Below are 21,640 nucleotides of genomic sequence, written 5' to 3' on the forward strand. Positions count from 1 at the left end.
ATAGTTTCAAAGTTTGCCATATATTATATATTGATATGTAATAGAATATGTATTATATATAGATATGTGTTAGAATATGTATTATATATAGTATTTTACATTTTGAGGAAAAAATTATTTACTTAGAGCTTTCTTAATTAATGTTAGGACTCCATCCCAAATATGGAATAGAAAAAATGCATAATGTGATTTTAATAAAGCTTATTGTATTCATATCATTGTGCCTTTCTTGAGGTTTATGAAAAATTTTAAGATACTGAAAGTCAATATTAAAATGTCAAAAGAAAAAAAGAAAAACTTTCAAATGGCTTAGCTGAAGAAAATATATAAACACCTGTGAAGGCATTTCTGTCCTTTTCCCTTTCCACTGTGTATCATGTCTTACTGCTGAAACCTTTTATGTTTCTTTTAGTTGGGCATATTCCCAGATTTCTTTACCCTTCATTATTCTGTTTGCTTATTGTCCCCCTGAAAAAAATTAACAACTTTGTAGGAATAAGATTTAAAGCCTGTGTGTTAAAGAACAAATATAGCGAAAGTTGATAGTAGTGATATTAAATGAAAAATTACTTTTGCGGGATAATTTAAATGTCTCTTGGTTTTTTCAAAGAGCAAGCAAGACCACTTAAACTCTGTCTTTGAATAGAAGAATAGAGTATAGATTGTATTTCTCAAATAGAAATGTATTCAGTATTAATTGAATAAAATGTCAAAAATAAGAAAACATTGAATATTTGCTTGTGGGATTTATCCAGATTTCTGTAAAAGAGATTAAAAAATAGGATTTGAAGATTTTGCATCTGTTTGCATATATTTAAATGCTTGGGTGAGCAGTATTGACAAAAAAAATACATAGGAGTGCACAAGCAAGAATGTCACGTATAATTGGAGTAGTCTGCAAAGAAGGAAATAAGACTTGAATTGTGCCACAAATAAGGGCAAGAGATAAGCAAGATGTGAGGAAAAAAGGATTTGGGAGGCATGTTTGCAAGGCAAACAGAATGAGCTAAAGCAATGAATCAAGTGTTCGGGCACAGTCAAGGAACAGTGAGTGTAGATGAGCTTGGCTGAGGTGGAGGGGCAGTGGGAGGTGCACACGTTGATGAGAGAAGGCTCATACTGTAGAGCCTTCTGAATGGCAGGTCAAAGAGTTTTGGCCCAATATTGTGGATTCGGGTATTGATTAGAAAGCCATTAATGGTAGAATATAGTGAAAAATGTGATGTGGCCAGGGTACCACTTGGGATTGTGACATTCATGAGTTAGGTTTCTGAAGTATGGGCTTTGTTTTAAGTCTTTCTTGAGTGTAGCTAGTAGTCAAACCATTTCTATCTGTCTGGACATAGTTGAAAAATCATTTCTTCTAATTGTATTAGGTGAGCAGGCAGGATGGATCAAGAATTCCCTAACATTGTTTTCTTTAAAACTTTGTATTTTAATGAAAATGTAATTTCTCGTCAAATCTAAGACACCATTGATTGATTCACCTTGCTTTCAATAACCAGTATTTTCTTTTCATTGATTTTAAGATGGATCCCAATTTCAAAGATGTTGAAATAAAGAGAAATTATGTATCTTAGAATCAGTGAGTTAAAATATTAGTATACTACCTGGTATAATTTTGTTTAATAACATTTGTATATTATAATAATATACATATAGTTGTGGAACTAGATATACAAAATCACAGGTTTCAGAAAAATGTATTTTGTATTTGGTCTTTGTTATTTGTGAATAAGACTTGGCTTCTGTCTTAGAGTTGCTCACAGAAGAATAGCAGGAGAGACACCCGCTGACATGCGCATTAGTGTTATGTATCAGGCCTACTGGGGGAATGAACAGAAGGCAGCTGGAGCTCACCTGGTGGATATGAGCAGATGTAAGAAATAAGGGCATTTCAGCAGACAGATTTTAGAGGTTTTAAGCAGCAGATCAGAGTCATCTAATAGAAGAACTAGAAACCCAAGATGAAATGAAGCTGAAGATGCCCTGCTCCCATATTGGTTTCTATAAGACCATAGTCTTATAATTGATACGAAGCTCTCTTTTCTACCTAAAGGGAACTGAATGCTGAAATATATTTTTAAAAACTACCCTTGGGATCTACAGGAGCTCTTAGAATTTAGCAGTGAGTGCGAGAGGGGGAATCTCACGTAGGTTCCTAGGAGTAGTTTCACTTTCTATCTATAAAAATAACCCAATTTAGGAAATAGCTTGTACATGAAATAATGAAAACTGTAATCTGACCAGTTGTAACCTTTGTGAAGAAAGTTACATAGAGAGAAGGCATGAGGAGGAACTGTAGCCTAGTGGCCAGAGGAGGGCTCTAGGGCCAGGAACTCAGACTTATATTCTGCCTTCACTACTTCCTAGCTCTGTGAGCCTCGCTAATTTATTTAGCTTCCCTATTATGTGGACTCCATTTGCTAAATGGAGATGATATGGTTGTGTGAAGATTAAACAAGGTAAAAGCTATAAAGTGCTTAGAGTAATGTATGGCCCATAATAAGAAGTCCTATGTTTTTAAAGGTGGCTATGTATCCCCCATTATCCAGAAGGTAAGGAAAATTAAATGTGTCATGAGACTGTGTTAAGTTTTCTGTTTGCTTAGATGGCATGTCCTTACATTGATTCACTTTTCTTCCTCTGCAGTTCCATACTCATATTCAGCAAGCAATCTTTTGTTCATTAATTTAGTATTAGAGTAAAAAAGTAATAGTAATAATGCCATTAGTTTAAATTGAAGGCTTCCTATGTTCTAGGCAATGTTCAAAATTCTGTTCATATATTATCTCATTTAATCCTTACAACCGTGTAAGTATATTGTCCTCCTTTTATACACAAAGAAATCAAGGCATAGAGAGGTTAAGCAACTTTTCCAAAGTGATACAGCTGATACATGGTGGAGCCAGTGGAAGTCTTTTCTTGTACATGTGTGCGTGCATGCGTGTGCACACAAACACAAACACCCCTGTGCACATGCAGAGTATTTTTAGAAGCTGCATGAGGATACTATACTAAACTTGGCTTCCAGTACATCGTTGCAAGGGTGGTCCAATTCCTTGTTTTCTGTGTATCTTGTGGATTATAATTCTCATCAGAAAGTTTGAGAACAGTTATATTTCTCCCCTTACATTAGGATTTTCTTTAGCAAGTTTCAAAGGGATTTCATATCTGTGATGTAGTAATTACCAGCCCTACCATAAAATATAGAGTAAGTTTACCTTGATCTTGAAGGAAATAAAAGAAATACATTTTATTCTTGTGTGCCTAGAATTACAAGAGTATAATTTCGTATTGAAGAATTACTCTAACTTTTTCCACGAAAGTTTTTTTTTGTTAATTCAACCTTTTCTGTGTCCCCACACATATCTGAGATTCCTATCTGTATGGTTCTTCAGAGGTCTTTCACATTACCCTATTTTTATACTTGAATATAGAAAAGAATGCTAATTTTTTTTTACTTGTTGTTTGGGTGATATGATTGCCCTCTTAATTTCTTTCTAGTAAGATAAGTAATTTATAAGGAGCTAATTTTAGCATTTAGCCAGATGAGAGAGTTTTTTCAGTCACACAGATTTAGCAACATTGTCTTAGCCATTTAAAATACAGATAAGTAAATCATAGTTAGGTCCAGTTCTTTAACCTCCATCCCTATAATACATATTCTTGGGACTGTAGGATGCAATACACCTTTTAGTAAGCTGTATTAAAATCTGCTTTAACCTAGCCACAACAGTGATCGGAGATCCGATGATTATGGACTCCCTTGCATCAAGAAGACTTTACTTGGGGCACTTGGGTGGCTCAGTAGGTTAAGCCTCAGGTCATGGTCTCAGGGTCCTGGGATGAAGCTCCGCAGCGGGCTCTCTGCTCAGCAGGGTGTCTGCTTCCCTCTATCCCTCTGCTTGCCTCTCTGCCTAATTGTGCTCTCTCTCTCTCAAATAAATAAATAAAATCTTCGAAGAGAAAAAAGAAAAAAAAAAAAGACTTTTCTTGCAGCGATAATGGCCCTAGGGTCAGTCTCCATGGCTTTGTGAAGTAGGGTGGTGGGCAGGGCATTGTGGTAGGCAGGGTTAGAGACCATCCCTCAAGATGTTGTAGCAAGTACTGGCTCTGTTAGCCACAGGATATACATTACTTCTTTTCTCTGTTTTGTTCCTTCCTCTGTTATCCACAGTTGCTATGGAAGAAGATATTCCCTTCAATTGGTTTATAATAAACTTAATGGATGGCTTTGAAGTGTTACCCTGAACCTGACAGCAAACAGGATGCATGCTGAAATGTCCTAGTGTAGCAAAACTCATTCACTAACCGTGCTCATTGCATATCGTTTTCAAGTACCTCACAGGGATATTTAAAGGAAAATGCCTATTTCAGCTGTGAACCTTTCCCCATAATAATAGGAAGGAACTATTCCAAGTACATTATTGTATAGTTGAACAATTAGATACTTTGTGTACCAGGACTTCACTTTGAATCCTTGTTCTGATGCTTACTAGCTGCTTAACTGTTGGGTAAGTCATTTAACTCCTTGAAATTTCTGTTTCTCACTTCAAAGTGGAGATCATGATAACAATGCCAGTCTTCCTCTCAACCTTGTTTTGAAGATTATTAATGATTACTGTAATAATTAAATTATTTTACTAATATTAGTAATATTTTATAATATAATTACTAATATTCATACTATAAATAATATAATTATTTACTAATGCTATTACTTTACTAACATATGGTTATTTTACACATATTATTTTCTTTAATTACCAAAATAATACTAAGACTGAACTGAGAATCTCCCTGTGTTACTGATGGAAAACTTGAGGTTCAAATAAGAAAAATATAAAAAGTTAATGTTTTCAGAATCTGCAGACTCTACAGTCTGTGTGACTATCAGGTATTGATGTTAGATTATAATACTCCAGAATCATTTGTCTGTGGATTGGAACCCTACCTTTTCTTTCTTTTTTTTTTTTTTTAAAGATTTTATTTATTTATTTGACAGGCAGAGATTACAAGTAGGCTGAGAGGCAGGCAGAGAGAGAGAAGGAGGAAGCAGGCTCCCTGCCGAGCAGAGAGCCCGATGCGGGGCTCGATCCCAGGACCCTGGGATCATGACCTGAGCCGAAGGCAGAGGCTTTAACACACTGAGCCACCCAGGCGCCCCGGAACCCTACCTTTTCTTAGTAGCTGTGTGGCTTTAAGCAGATTCGTTAAATGTCTGAACCGTTTTTCCTGGGCCGTAAAGTGCTGTTATCGATGCCTACTTCATAGGTTGGTTGTGGGGATTACGTATGTGGCACAGGGCCTGGCATACAGTGGCATCCATGAATTTGATTCCCACTTTCCCAGCCAGAAAATTTCCCTTTTCTTGGTTTTTAAATAGAATGTTGACAGTGATGTTGATTTTATCTTTCTTCATCTCGTTTTAAGTTCATAGAACATGAGTTTCTATTGGACATCTTAGATCAATCATGATTTGCTTGAAGATCCCTCATTAACTACGTTTTACAGATTGGAACTGGTTTTCAAAATAGCTCATAAAAGATCATAGCTGCTATGAAAAATTCCCGTTAAATTTTCCCTAAGTACTTTAAAAATTTTCCCCACTTATTAAGTGATTCTGTGCAAGTAGAGCTGCTTAGTAAGACCTGTCTTTGTAGTCATTTCGTGTGTGTGTGTGTGTGTGTGTGTGTGTGTGTGTGTGTGTGTGTGTTTGCAAGGAGGTATTTTTAGATAGTTTAGCTGAACAGCAATCTGACGTCTTTAGAGGAGACATCAGTTCATTATGTGGATACAAATTCTATGCTTTCAGCTTTTATACACCAAGTCTTAATTTAAATCTGTTCTTCTTGCCTTTTCTAACGAAAGAGACTATATCATGGTATGTATTCTGTTTCTTCCTAAGGTTGGCCTTTCCAGTTAACCTTTACTTAGAGAAATGATCATGGTAGAAATGCCTTTATTTTGCTCACAACTTAATATAGATTATAGAAGCTTGGAATTTTGGGTCATATTTAAATATGGCATTATATATTATGCTACAGTGTTTTTCTATTGTGATGTGATTCAGGGTATTTAAAATAGTTATTATGGGGCTCATAAATGCTGCTTTCTTATAAAAAGAAAAATTTAAAGGCCGGAATGTGGGAGTTCTATACCTCTTAGCTGTACAAATTGCTTTTCGGTTTAAAAAAAAAAAAGCCCTTTGCTTTGTGAAAGATAATTTAATGCTGAGCATGTAAGAAGGACATGGTTATTTGCTTTCTTGTTGCTCTAAACACAGTGTTATATATATTAAGTTACGATAATATTTTCTTTGTCTTGTTCTTTTCGTCTTTTTTAGAATTCTGGGAAAAGAAGCTCTTAACAGCTTAAGCAAATTAATATTAGATATGTGTGATCCTTGTTCTCATAAAAGCGTGCCTTTGATTAATAATAAACATAGAACTTATATATTTTTCTGATTTTACTACAGCTAATTTTGAGAAAGTATATAGAAGTTCAAATGATTTTTAAAATTAATTTTCAAATATGTTCTCTTTATTCATTTTCCAGAGTTTAAAATTTACATTTACTTCATGTCAAAATGTCAAAGCTTGAGTGAAAACTTTTGTTATTCATTCAAACATGTTATCTGCGTGGTATGAAGCGTCTAGGATTTAAAGTATGGTTTTTAATTTTTATTTCAATTATTTGATAATATGTGAACTAACCAGGATTTTAGTGCTATTTTAACTATTGCAGTGGAATTTCTCATGTTTTACCTTATTTTGTAAACATGAAGCTTTATCATAGATGAGTTTCTAAGCCTGAAGAAAGATACGATCTTGGAGAGCCAGGTTAATAATAATGGACATCTGTCTGAAGATGTGGACAGGTTTCATTCTTCAAAAAAAAAAAGCAATAAGTAATATAGGTAGTAGGGTCAGACATGACATTTTTGTAGTATGAAAAACAGAAAAAGGAAATCCTAAAGCCTGACATTTTAAAAAAAAATCTTTCTTGATCTTAAAAATTAGTGGTGTTATGTAACCACTTAAGAATTTAGCTGAAGCCTGATATTAAGTGACTCACATTCCTAGCTTCTTAATGATGCTTCTTTACAGTGAAATTCAAGCAGTTGCCAGATTTTTAAGTCATGAGTTCATCCCCCCCCCCGAATTTGCCTGCAACAAAAATTGACAATCTGTGCCCAAAAAGGTGTTAACACTGAAATTCTTATATGCTAAGTGCAACATATTTTATGTTAGGCTGTTTCTCATCCACATGAAATCATCCACACTTCAATTTAAGAAAAGAGAACAACTTTAGGGCAAAGTTTCTTTACTGAAAAGTGGTATAACAGCTCCTAAGTCTGGCTTTATTGGATCCTTCTCCTAAAGTCCTTAGCACTTCTGCCAGAAAAGCCATTGTTCTTTCAGAGTTGTTTCCCTCAAATCAACCAAGAAAGGTACCTGCTGCTTTCTAACACAATAATATACTACCGTAGCAACTAAACATGCTCTCAGGTAAGGCAATTGTTTTCTTGTCCCACCACTCACTGACTTAAAGGGAGATACTTACATAATAAGCTTCTTACACAAATAATGCTGAGGAACCTTAGGACTTGTGAAATTGAAACTTGAAGAATTTTTTTAAGGTACCTGGTAACTAACCACTCTGGGCAGGATTTAGGTTGGAAATATTAAGGATGTTGGTAATCCTTGCTCCCCCACTCCCACTCCCACCACACACACCTACTCGTACACACAGAGTGGGGCATTTGCTCTGAAATAAAGCAGTATTCTCGTGGGCATATGTAGTATTTGACTGTCGGGTATTCATTCACATTAATACCCCACCCCCCTTTTCCTGAATTAAAGGTGATTAAATCTTCTGTTGTTGTTCCATTCACTTCAGAATATCTCACAGATTTGAAGCATAATGAAGTGGAATATACAGAATTCTTGACAATTGGGTATTTATTACTTTTCCCCTCCTTTCATCACTTAAGTCAGTTATTCACTTTGGAATAAAGATGTCTTAATTTACTCTCTCTGCATTGACCTTAGATTATTTTCAACCTCTTTACTTTTCATTTCTTATTCCCCAGTTTTCCGCCGTTGGTAGAATACATCAGAATAGGCCTTGTTTGGTTATATATGATGATATGCATCTGTCTGTTTCAAAATGAAGATCTCTAGTTTATAAGCATCAGAGAATAACAGACGTCAGACCATGGCCTTCAAGGGAAGAGGATACACAAAAAAATCAGAGATCATGTCTGATTTGCTTGATGTGTTTTATTATTGGTGTCTTGGTTACTATTTCGTTTTTCTTGATTCTCACCTTTAAGTGAGTACTCTTAAGTTGTAAAAGAAAGGAGATTTCTGTCTCAGGAGGTTTGTTAATCCTGAAAGCATTTAAAGAACAGACTTTATTTACAAAGTCACATTAAGTCAAATGATAAACACTTAGTTCAACTGAACTTTTATTAGGTTTATACATTTGGAGGAGGTACTAGGTATTTTGCAAGTTCTTTGAAAGATTCTGTGAGCAAAATTCTAGATGTTTAAGCTAACTTTACTTTATAAGTGAATTCCTATTTTACATTCCTACAGGGCTACTTTTTAAATTTTTTGCTAGTGCGTATCTAACACTTTTATATTAATGCCTTAGAACAGAAGGGAGAGAAAATGGGACCTCGTATCTCATTACCCCATCTGTTTGTTGATTTCAAGAATCTTTATCCCATTATAGTATAAATCAAAATATTCTCTTCCTCATCATCATAATCATCTTGATCATTTTTTATTATTTTTATGCATATTAACATGTTAATGTTTAATGAGCAGGTAAAAAGTCTTACAAAATTTGTCCCCTAAACCTGACATCCACTGGTTGATTATAATAAAATCCAAGACCATATATTCAATTACCCACCAGATATATCACTGTAGATGTTGTCAACTCATATTTGACGTGATCAAAATATAACTCCTGAGTGTTCTCCCAACCACCACCAAAAAATAAACCCAACCAACTACCTAATCAAGTAGGCCAATGATACCTGTGGTTCTCTAGTTTTCCTTAGCTCGTCATCTTTGACATTACCATCCATTAAGATACAGAAGCCCTAAAGTTACAAATTATCTTTGGTCCTTCACTTTGCCCAAAACTCATTATTCTTCATCAAATCCTGTGTATTCTACCCTTTTAATCATGAATTCATGCTTTTTCTCTCCATTTCCATTATCATCTGGATCCAGGCTACCATTATCTCGCTTGGACTATTCCAGTTGACTCCCACTGTTCCCTTTATTTCAAATCTTGCCATTTCACAGAGCCTGATTTATCTTGTAAAATATGACTAGACCGTGTCATTTCTTTTAAAACTCTTTAGTAAGTCCCTATTGCACCTGGAACAAAATCTGTGCTCCCTACAGAGCTATGTATGAAGCAGCTGAGGCTTGCTCTTCCCTTATCTTGTTCAACTTTCCGAATCCACTCCACTTCAACTGCCATGATCCTTTTTTTGTTCATTTAACAGACCAAGCCATGGACTCTTTCCTCTAGTTGTTTCTTTTGCCTGAATACTATTTCCCGTGATCTTAATGTGGCCAGATACTTGACTCTCAGATCTCAGCCATTTTATAAGTATTTATTGATTGTATAAGAGATGAATTGATAAAAAGTACAAAAATTCAGGTAAAGGCAAATGTTATTAAGTTCAGAATCAGTGGATAATTGTTTTACCTCGGGAAGATTTTTTTCCCCTTAAGGCTAGATAAACTTAGATGAAACTGAGTAGGGTGTAAAGTTGGAGCCAGTATGCACCACCCCTCCCTCAATATTTATAATAGCAATTCTAATGATAAATTAGGATTAACATTGTTAACTATCAGAATTTTCTTATAGTAAGTCATGCAGTTCTTTAGCATTTACAAGAAATATGGAAATAAATATTCACCTAAGCAGCAAAAAATAAATCTGGTATAAGCTATTTAGGAATTGTAGATAATAAGAAGTTTGAGACCTATTGAGAAACAATATTAATATGCATTAAACATTAAACAGTCTTTGAAGGTCTTCAGTATAACATCAAAAACCAGGTAAACTTACTTGCTTGTGTCCTTAACATGTAAAGACCTTGAACATTTAGCATTATGAAAGTTACATGCTTTTCACAGAACAATCATCATTCTAAGACACATAATTTGTGTCTGTAAATATGTGCCCATAATTTGGCATTGAGATTAAAATTACTTTATTTTTGATTTGTATGAACATCATACATCATTAATAATGAATTCCAAGTTCCTGTTCCCTTTCAGTATTTTTGTGTTCTTCAGAATACTTGTTTAAAAAAAATTAATGCTAAGATTTATATTCTAGAGAATTTGGAAAATATTCAAATTAATTTTTTTCTTTTACATAAAAGTAAGAACAGGATTCTGCTGTTAGCAGTGCCATGCTAATTCACCTTCTTGAACATCAGTTCCTACAACTGTGAAATGAGATTATGTTAAATCAGCCCCTAAAAATCCTCCAGGTCTGTCAGTGTACTTTCATACACAACTTTGCATTTGTATAATGCTTTGTATTACTAGAATTCTTTTACATTTATCTTCCATTCATTCTCACAGCTTTCTTGTGAGGTGGGCAAGACAGACCTTGTTATGTCTGTTCTACATTGGTGAGGAAATTTGAGTTGCAAGGAATTTAAATGATTTTCTTGAGTCACACAGACAGCTTGGGACTAGCTATGTATTCTTTCCATAATTCATATTAGAAACTATGACCTCCTAATGCTACTCTCTGGTTAGGTTCTTTGTCAAAATAAGTATTCATTTTATTAAGATGTAGTAAATTATTACTGAAATAACTTGAATATTTTTGTACTTTGACCCCTTGTTCCCTGGAAATCTTTTAGGCACATTAGTTCTGATCAGGAGGTCAAAACTAATTAATAAAGTATTGTAGCAACTTGTGCCGCTTAACTAATTGCCTGTATGGTACTTTAGATCGAATTTTTATCTTCTGAAGAAGTTAAACAGTTACAGAGACCCCTGTAAGTATCACAGGTTAGGTTCTAAAAGGCCTTATTTTATTTCTTTTTCTTTTTTCTTTTTTCTTTTTTTTTTTTGCAGTAACCTAGATGGCATGCCTCCTCTGTCCTAACTTGTCTTTCTACTTCCATTCCAACCTCTTAGAATCCATTCTCCCTCCCCAGCACCCCTACTAGAATGATCTTATGAAGCATAACTGATCTTGTCAATTGCTTATTTAAAAAGTCCAGTGTCTTCCCATTGCCCTTAAAAAGCCTACTTTTTATCAGGAATAGTTCCCTGCTTTTCTGACTTCATTTATACCACTTTCCCCCTCAAGCATTATCAATTTCTCCCACCCAGTCACCTTGGGCTTCTGTTTCTTGAACATTCCTAGGTTCTTCCCACCTTAAAGTCTTTGCCCTTGAGATCCCCTCCACCTGTAAAGCTCTCTCCCACCCTTGTTTGGCTAGATCCTTTGTGTTTATTCATCCATCATCTCAAACATCATTTTCTCAGAGCCACCTTCCAGGTTGCCTGACCTAAAATAACCCCCCTGAGGGGCCCCTTAGTGGCTGAGTGGATTAAGCCTCTGCCTTTGGCTGAGGTCATGATCTCAGGGTGCTGGAATAGAGCCCTGCATTGGGCTCTCAGCTCAGCAGGGAGCCTGCTTCCCCCTTTCTCTCTGCCTGCTGCTCTGCCTACTTGTGATCTCTCTCTGTCTGTGAAGTAAATAAATAAAAATCTTTAAAATTAAAATAAAATAACATAACCTCCCTGAAAATAAAATAGATAAGGTAGCCTCCCTGTTCCCAACCACCACAGTGCATTACAGCACCCTACATTTTTAGTATTGTTTTTATGGTACTTGCTGATATCTAAAGTCATTTTGTTTATTGTTATTTTTCTTGCTTTTCTACCCTCAATCCCCTCCTGCCTCTAGAAATGTAAATTCTAGGGACCAGGGACTTTGCCAGTCCCAGTCATTGCCATGTAACTAGCTCCCTCCCATGTAGCAATGCTTGGTTCACTGAAGCAAGTCAGTAAATACTTGTTAAATAATTAAGTAGATGAATTAACCTTACAATTCTGAAGTAGAATCCCAACACTCTTCATCTGCCGGTCTCCTTTTTTGGAATCTGTACAGATAGAAATTCAAAAATTTTTTAGCCCAGAGGCTTTTGTCCCGACTTCTAGGAAATCCAAACTAAATATAATGGTTAACTATAGTTACTATTGGCCTAGGTTTAGTATAATTCCATCCCTCTTCTATTCCTTGTCTTTTCATTTTATTCTGGTGATCCTACGTATAATTGCTGGTAGCAAGGGGTGACTGTGGAATTGGGAAGGGAGAGAACATTGGCGAGAGATAGTCTTTGTTTAGTGTCTCTCAGCCACAGTGTCTTCAGCTCTAAACTAGGGTTAATAGATCGGTGGTTTGTGCAAGTATTAAGTGCCGACAATAGCTTAGGCACTCCAAAGCAAGGGAAAGAGGAATGAAAATGCAGACATACTGCCTTTTGGACTCACCTAGAGAGTTAAATCAGCAACTATTGTAAAATGTGGTTAAGTTCTGTCCCAGGCAACATTCTCAGTGTCACAGGAGCATCTTAGAGGACCTTCTCACCTCCATGAGGAGAGTTCAGAGAATTAGCCAGCCTTGGGGGTGGTGAGCGTTCTTCTAGGAGGAGAGAACAGTGAAGAACCAGAGACAGAATCTGACTTTCCAATAACTCTGAAGAGCTTCAGAGAACAGACTGGGGGGGAAAGAGGTGTGTGAAAAGATCAGGAGCAGAAGCCAGTGGGTGCAGTGGTTGGGAGTATAAACACTACCCTGAGGGTGAAGAGGCCACTGAAAGATTTGTGGCAGGGGAATGACAAGATCAGGTGTGTATTTTTCTGTCGCCTTTTAAAAGTTTACCCTGGCTGCAACATGGAGAAGAGATTGAAGGGATGGTGGGGGACAGAAAGACTTGAAAGCAGCAGCAGGGGAGGACACTGGTGGTGCTGGAACATCAGAGGGAACTGGGATAGTATTTGTAAATCCCCTGGCACAGTGTTGTCACTGCAAGCGTGGCTCATTTTATAACTTCTTGCTTTTGCTGAAGGTTTAGGCTATGTAACTTCCAGGTTATGAAATTTAAACTGTTTCTATCTAAAGACATGTTCAAATTATTAAGTGCTTGTTTGTGTGCGTGTACACGCATACACACATGCACTGACATTACAGATTATATTAAACAAGTCATAAGATTTCCTAAGTGCATCTTGATTAATGCTGTTCTATTTTCCTGATTTAAACTTGGGGTAATAAATTAATACGCATCCACGTACACACTTAACAGAAAAGTTCAGAGAAAGTAGTTGAAGTTTGAGGAAAGTAAAAGCCTAATGCACTGATAGAGTACTAAATGTTGGTGTTAATTTAGGAAGAATGTGCTTTCTAAGAGAGTTGCTCAATTGATTATGTAAATAAATCTTTGCAGATGACTGAGAAGGTCATGAAAAATGCTGGAGCATTGACAGAAGTGAGGGTATTAGGAAGGAGTCTCCTTATGAGGTAACGTGTGTTTGACTGTGTCTTAGTAATTCAAACTATTCATTTGATGATATGGTGTCTAAGGCTTACCAGTCCAAACAAAACAAAACAAAAAAAAAGGAAAGATGAAGGAAAAAGAAAAATCTGTTCGACTTCTTGCAATTTATGCAGTATGTGTTTCTGCTGACCCTGGGCAATGAGTAATGCACTGCAAATGTTCAGTCAGTTTTCCCACAGTGCCCTCCAGACAGAGCTAAAGCAGTGAAATTATCTGGTGTTCCAGGTTGACACATAAAGCCTTTGACCATAAAACATTAAATTAAATGTCTTAGCACTGAAGTCCTTGGAAATAAATGCTGAAATGAATATCTTTATCTTTGAAGTAAAAGGAAAAAGTGATACACTAGACACATAAAATTAATACCTACTATTTTTGTTAGTAACTTAAGAGGGATAACATGTAATTATTTTTTGATTTAAAGATTATTGTCTAGCTAAGTTGTAATACTCATCTTTGGAGAAGTAGCAGTTGTGGTGTAGTGTTTGAATGAAATCTAGACATGAACCATTAGAGAGGTAGGATCTGAGGTGTCGATTAAAATCAAAGTCATTTCTTCGGTTGTGTGCATGTGTGTCTCACATAAATGGGATGGGATTTTCAGTAAATTAAGTTATATAGCCATTGTACCCATGAACGATAGCTTAGAATGGACAAAACTTTATAGTTGAGTCACACAACCAGTGGTGTATCCATCAAGACAACTACAATGCCCTTGTTTGCTGCCGGCCTCGATATAAGCTGTAATAAACATCTTTTTCTGTTTAAGTCGTGTGGAATTACTCATAAATATTTATTAAAAGTTATATATATTCACATTAAACACTTTAGGAAAATGTTTTAAATTCATGATGCATACATTCTGAGTGCTCAAAACCCTTCAGTGGCTTCCCATGTCGCTCGGGATAAAATCCAAAATCATTGCCATAGCTTTCCTACATGATTTCAGCATAGAATATCTCTCTGTACTGATTCCTTCTGGTCTTCTCAGGGCTTTCACTAACCTTCTACCTACTCCTAAAACATACCAAGGCCACCCCTGCCTTTGCTCTTGATGTTCTGTTTCCCCATTATGTATCTGTAGGTTTCAGGCATTTGCTCCATCAAGGTCTTTGAAATGTTATCTTAGCAGTGAGACCTTCTACCCTCTATATCCCGTATCCTATTTTATTATTTTTCAATTCACTTAACTCTGTGTGACATACTCTTAAGTTTGATGGTCATTCTCCCACCCCAGCTTCCTACTTCCACACACAAATGCTAAGATATAAAGCCTGTGGAATCAAGGATTCTGAGTATATCTGAGCTTTTAGGGAAATGAAGGTTCATTAATGCCTATTTTTAAAAGATTACAATATAAATTTTAATAGAAATATTTTTTTTCTTAAGGAGTCAATCCATTCAATGACATTTTTGAGTACTTTAATCAGTTGACTACAAGTAGGTGGGTTTTAGACTTAATTTTCCATTTAATTTATTCAGCAGTATTTTTTGAGAACAAGTAGTTATTTTGAAGACCTGTATTCCCATCATATAATATTTGTGTTGTGTAATGTGAGCAGGTATTAGTAGTCTCCCACTCATAAGGCACTGAACAACTCCAAATATATTTTATACTGTCTTTAATTCATAAGGTACTATGATAGTTGATTGTTTTTAAGTTGTATAAATAGCTAAGAATCTTTAATAAAATGTTTAATAATTATATTCCTTTGACTTACACAAAGGCAAACATAACATATATTCTAAAAATTTATGGAAGGTAATGTATATGTTATATATAAAGTATGTATGTACATACCCATATGCATGTATGTTTATATGTATAATATAGATGTGTAGATGTGTGTTATGTTATCTATTAAAACACATAACACACATCTATATATCTATATATCTAGCAAAATATTATAATTGGAACTATCTCTTTTAGAAAATAAGTGAAAATATAAAAAGTAATTTTCTCATCTCAGTATCACATCTTAGATCTTCCCTGGCTATCCTATGACTCTTCATCACATCAGTCCTCTCTCTCTCTCTTTCTCTTTTTTTAAATTTTTATTCAAATTCCGGTTAACAGAGTGTGATGATATTAGTTATTAGTTTCAGGTGTACGATATACTGATTCAACACTTCCACACAACACCTGGTGCTCATCAAAAGTTCCCTCCTTAATCCCCATCACCTATTTCACCCATCCCCCCACCCACCTCCCCTCTGGTGACCAACAGTTTATTCTCTATAGTTAAAAGTTTGTTTCTTTGCCTCTCTCTTTTTCCCCCAAAATTGTTTGTTTTGTTTCTTAAATTCCATGTGTGTGAAATCATATGGTATTTGTTTTTCTCTGACTTATTTCACTTAGCATAATACATCTTGTTTAATCTTTGTTAAATGTAGCACTTATCACTATTTGACAGTTTTCTTCATTATCCTTTTATTGTTTGTCTCCACTCACTAGTTGTAAGATCCATAAGAGTGGGTAGTTTATCTTTCCTACTCCAATAGCTGGAAAACTTGGAATAGTGTCTGGTATACTAGCATAAAATGGGTTTTCAATAAATGTGTTTGAATAGGTAGAAGAACTCTAATGTTTATTTTATCCAAATTGGACATAGTACTGTGAGGTCAAGATATTTTCAGAACACTACCTACTTCTGCTTAAGGGATTTAGAATTTCATTGTGGAAGATTTTTCACAAATAGGTCTCACTGAATATTTATATGAGTTAAGGTATACATATGTGTTAAGACAATGTATATGAATTATTTATATTTATTTAAGTGAGTTAATGTATTTATATGAGTTGAGATAATGCCAGCCTTTGTACCAAACAAAACATAATGGCTCAAACACAATAGAAGTTGCATGAAATCTAAAGCGAGTACTCTTTTTTTTTTTTTTTAAGATTTTATTTATTTATTTGACAGACAGAGATCACAAGTAGGCAGAGAGGCAGGCAGAGAAAGAGAGGAGGAAGCAGGCTCCCTGCTGACCAGAGAGCCCGATGCGGGACTCCATCCCAGGACCCTGATATCATGACCTAAGCTGAAGGCAGAGGCTTAACCCACTGAGCCACCCAGGTGCCCCTAAAGCAAGTAGTCTTGATTGATTACTTGGTGGATAGTTCCCTTATAAGCAGTGTTTTAGGGATCCAATCCCCTCTATTTTGTGGCTCAGTTGTCTAACCCTCAGAACAAAGCTTCTGTTGTTGTCCAACAGAGACTGTTTTGATGGAGGGGGGAAGATCTTGACAGTCATAAGGAAGGTTTTTATAATTAACATCTGGAAATGGCATGTGTTGCTGGTGTTTGTCCATACTCGTAAGGCTTGAACTCACTTAAATGGGCGCATATGTAAGTATAAGGGAGGCTGGGAAATGTGGTCCAGCTATGTTTCCTGGAAGGGAGGACACTCCTGAATAACTAGCCAGTTTCAGACATTTTATGGTATTTTGTTGTCTAGAAACATTACCTTTGCATTTGGATGTGTGGTAGCTTGTGCAACTTCTAAAGAGTTAACAGCTACTTGTAGGTTAATGTTTTTAATTCTGTGTGAGGCTTTCTCCCCAAACCAGCTATTTATTTTTATTAAAAAAGAAAGCAGCTTAAGGTTCTCTATAGACCCCCTGGGAATCTTTTTTCCTTGACTTTAAACACTCATTTCCCTAACTCCATACTCCCTTGAGCACTTTTACAGCTGGGATAACTAAGCATCGTCCCTTTGGAGCTCATCAGAGTTGTTGTCTAATTGGTTGCAGAAGTTGGTTTCTGGTATTACCAGCAACTTTTCAACCTCTCCAGAGACTGCTGCTTCCATAGCACTGGTCCCCCTTTGTCCTGGAAAACAAGAGACTGAGGACTCAAGTTTTAGCAACTGTAAGAGATTATAAGTTTTACCATGGGGGTAATCACTAATTTTGCTAAAAAGTGTATTTATTGGGCTGGTTTTCACATTAGAAAATAAAGCTGTTCTTGTATTCGTGTAAAGTTCCTTTAAGGCGTTTACCATTTAAATAAGGGAGAAGATAGGTGCAAAGATTGGGTTAGAATATGGCTTTAAATAGTAAAAATCTAGAGTCAGGGTACAGAGTAAAAAGGATAGAGATTTTGAAGCCTCCTACCCGGAGGCTTTGGACAAGTCACTTGAGCTGTTTGAGCTTCTGTCTCTTCAGCAGCATCTGGACTTTTTACAGGTGTTAGAACAAATAGATCTCAAATACTGAGCTCCTTGCTCATTACACAGTACATACTCCCCACAAAATGGCTGTCATTATTACTAACATGAAGACAAAATGCACTATACTTAAAGTGGAATGCTACTGAGAAGGTGATGTTAAAATTACCTGACTCAGTGCCAGCAGCTGCCATGTATTTTATTGACAATTTCTTGGATTGAGTGATCTAGGCTTGTTTTTGTTTTTGTTTTTCTTGGAATCCCTTGGAGGAATGTGTGCTTTTCAGATCAGTGGTTATTGATGATTGCAAATATATTGAAAAGAAGAAGGGATTATATGTTGTGCAGGGGAGTGGGATGGGGAGGTGGATTGAGAATGGAGTGACTGTCTCTTAAACCATCATAAAATTGTGTGTCTTAATAGGGCAGCAGGACATTTCATTTGGCCCTATATCGTGATCATTTATCAACTATCTCAGTATTTCTGTGGAAAACTGTATAGATTGTTTTATTTTAGGTTCCACATAAACATTTTTATTTTGAAAAAATATAGCTATCTTTCAGATGACAAATTTTCATTGGTTCTGATAGTAATTATAGAACTGCCCTCACTATGCCAGGTGTCTTCCTTTAAGATGATGAAATCTGTTGACTAACATATACCTAAGTCTGTATGTGTGTGCATAATTTTTTTCTGATTATCAAATGTTAGGAAAATTATATATCAGGCAAGTACCAGAAAAGGAGTTGTTCTCGCATATTTTATGAGGTTCTCTCTTAATTTATTTTACATTAAAAATTTTTGAAATACTCTTCAATAAGGAACATAATTCAAGCAGTGCTAGCTTGGAATGCTTATAAGCATCACATGATGGAACTGGTATAAAGGAGTTAAAGAAGCTTTACATTTTACACAGGTTTAATAATGATTCTTGGATGTGTGATCTCAAAATGGCAAGTACTGGATATTGCCATAATGTTTTATTTAAAAAAAATTTTTTTAAGATTTTATTTATTTGACAGAGAGGCAGCAAGAGAGGGAACCCAAGCAGAGAGTGGGAGAGGGAGAAGCAGGCTTCCCATTGAGCAGGGAACCCGATGTGGGACTCAATTCCAGGACCCTGGGATCATGACCTGAGCCGAAGGCAGATGTTTAACTGACTGAGCCACCCAGGCACCCTGCCATAATATTTTAGATGAGTTTATAAAGTATATAGTAAACAACTTTATAAAGAACCTATAGGACAAATGAAAAATCAGCTTCACTAATGTACATACAGACTCAAAAAAGTAACATCTCAAACAATGTAGAAGAAATGAAAATTCTGTTAGGAAGCAGATGTAAAGTTTTAATAAATTGATTTTATGAATGTTAGAGTGAAAAATTATTTCAAATTAGTATTTTTCTGTATGATATTAAAATTTGCACAAGAAACTATATTAATTAGTTGATATAAGCAGCCATTTGACCATTTCATTAGTATTCACGAATTTTCAGGTCAGCTACTAAATTAATAAATACATTAAATTTAAAACTTAAATGTGTGTGCTCTAGAGCCAGATGTCCAGAGCTGGAATCTTTCTTTTCCCGCCTTTTCACTACCTGATCTTGGTACACATCACTTAACTTTTTTGTGTCTTAGTTTCCTCCCATTTAAAATGGTCATAATAACACCTACTTCATAAGATAGTCCGAAGAGTTAAATGACCTGATGTATCTGCAAGTACTTAGATCCGGGCCTGGCACAAAGGAACTCGTATACAGGTGTTTTTATTATTGCCTTCTCTTTGAAAAAAAATGGGGCACAGCCTTGAATTTTGAAATATATGATACCTAAATAGTTCATACACTTCCTCATCATATGAAAGGATTCAACTTTTATGTTTTAGAGTACAGGTCACATGGATTCCTTCTGTTCAGTGCTTTCTTTCAACATCTAGTAGAAAAGGCTTTCTAAAAGAATTTGCTTAAAAACGTCTATTTACTGGTTTTGGTTATTTTCCTCAATAGAGGGTAATAGGTACTCTATTTGTGTGCAAATTATCACTGTGTCAGAAGTGTAGGAATTAGATTTTAGATAGATTATAATTTACCCAACTATAACCAATGAAGTTTATGATTCATTTATGTTACCAACCCCTCCAAACATGAGAGTGGCCTTTCTGCCCTGGGGTGAGGTCTAGGTCACTATCATATCTCAGTAGCTAATTCTAATACATAAAGGTTTATTTTTTGACAGATAGTCATGTGTATAACTTTAACTTGATAACAAGTCTTCTCTATTAAGTTCCCTTTAAAACATTATTTTCATGTAGGAAAGTAGCAAGGAATTTTTGAAATAAAACACAACTAAACTCGCACTTTACTCATGTTCAGTGGTTCTTCTGTTCAGACAGTCCTCTACCGGCAGTGTCCTCAGGATAGAAAGAGTATCTTATTGTGGTTAAGCCATACCAGGTTTCAGCATGTGTCTGGGTCAAATATATGGAGGCTTTTGCAGTCAACCATCGTAAGACTATACACACAAAAGCACAAACTCCCCAAGATGTTAATACCTTGAGAGAATTCTTAGCTATGACAATTCAAATGTTTATAAAAGAGAGTAATTGGACTATAAGCATATCCTGATAATGAGGTTATTTACTTTACAAAATTTAGTATAGTATTCTAAGCAGTGAGCTCCTCGTGATAAACATATGGTTTATTTAAAATGTAATATATAGACTTGGGGGAATATATATCATAAGTAAACTACTATAATAGTAGTGTTAGCTATAACAGTGTCAAAAATAAGTCAGGTCTTTTTCTCTTTCTTTCTTTTTTTTTTTTTTTTGGTATTTGAAAAACATCTGACCTAAGGTGATGGAGAACCTTGACTGGAAAAATGGCAGAGGGAATGAAAAGGAAGAGAGAGGCATCAGTAAGGTAGATTTCTGTGGTTCACAATGATTATTTCATTTAGTCATTGTATTATGTTATATTCATTTAATAGAAGAAACTAAGGTACACAGAAGTTAATTAACTTGTCCAAAGTTGTTTGACTGAGGAGGAGGTTGACCAGAGGATAACTCCATATATGTTGATGTGAAGCTTATGTCTTTTGAGCCTGGCAGGAAACTGGGAGAATGTTCTTACAAATTACTACTTTTTGTCAGGTTTCTCTAGTAGCTATAAAGCAAATTCTTGTAGACCCGCTTCTGTGAAACATAGTCATATTGACATTAAAAAAGTCTCCATGTATCTTAATGAGAAATAAGATCTATTCATTTATTAAATTATTATCTCTTGATACTTTTGGAAAAACCTGTTTCTTTTATGTTTATGCACAAAAGAAACTACAGAGCATACAAATATCTTTCTCTTTGTGGAATACTGATGGATGATGTAATTAAGAATAACTATTGGATCTAGAACGTACCGTAAGGTATAAGGGAAGCAAAAATTTTTTCTGATGAATAATATTCAGGAATCCAAATGTTTACTTTTTCTAGTGTTCTTAAAGAAATATCTGGATTGAGAGATACAAAAGTCGATTGTATTATGAAGTGGCCTTTAAAATGAGCTACTAAATAATATTCCTGCCTATTCGAGCTGTGTATAGAAGTAGGTCAGAGAGTGTCAGGATGAGTAGTACCTGAACAGTTGAGTAGTGAAAGAAAAATAGGAGTGTGTGTGCCTGTGTGTATACAGATGCAGAGAGAGAAAATATGAATTGCTTTTAAAACACAACTTGAGTTCTAAAGTGGGTAAGGGGACAGTGTTTGTGGCTGGATGATTTTGGCCACTAAACCCCTCTCAGTAATCCACTGGTATCTACTCTTGGATTCTCGCTACAT

At 35.5% G+C, this 21,640-nt stretch overlaps 1 protein-coding gene across 14 annotated transcripts in view; it reads left to right on the forward strand.

The window, feature by feature from the left end:
• RAPGEF2 (Rap guanine nucleotide exchange factor 2) overlaps nt 1-21,640 on the forward strand; it is a 239,437-nt gene that overhangs the window by 159,414 nt on the left and 58,383 nt on the right. For 5 of the 14 annotated variants that reach the window (XM_082727766.1, XM_082727772.1, XM_082727777.1 and 2 more), the window contains one exon: nt 20,664-20,729. The exons of 7 other annotated variants lie outside the window; for them this stretch is intronic. In XM_082727766.1, the coding sequence (XP_082583892.1) occupies nt 20,664-20,729 (66 nt within the window). Of the gene's footprint in view, nt 1-5,869; nt 5,888-12,351; nt 13,594-20,663; nt 20,730-21,640 lie in introns of those variants that run through there. 2 more of the 14 variants (XM_082727778.1, XM_082727771.1) reach the window with 2 other exon arrangements.

This window comes from Mustela nivalis (assembly GCF_964662115.1).
Source record: "Mustela nivalis genome assembly, chromosome: 4".
Classification (NCBI taxonomy): Eukaryota; Metazoa; Chordata; class Mammalia; order Carnivora; family Mustelidae; genus Mustela; species Mustela nivalis.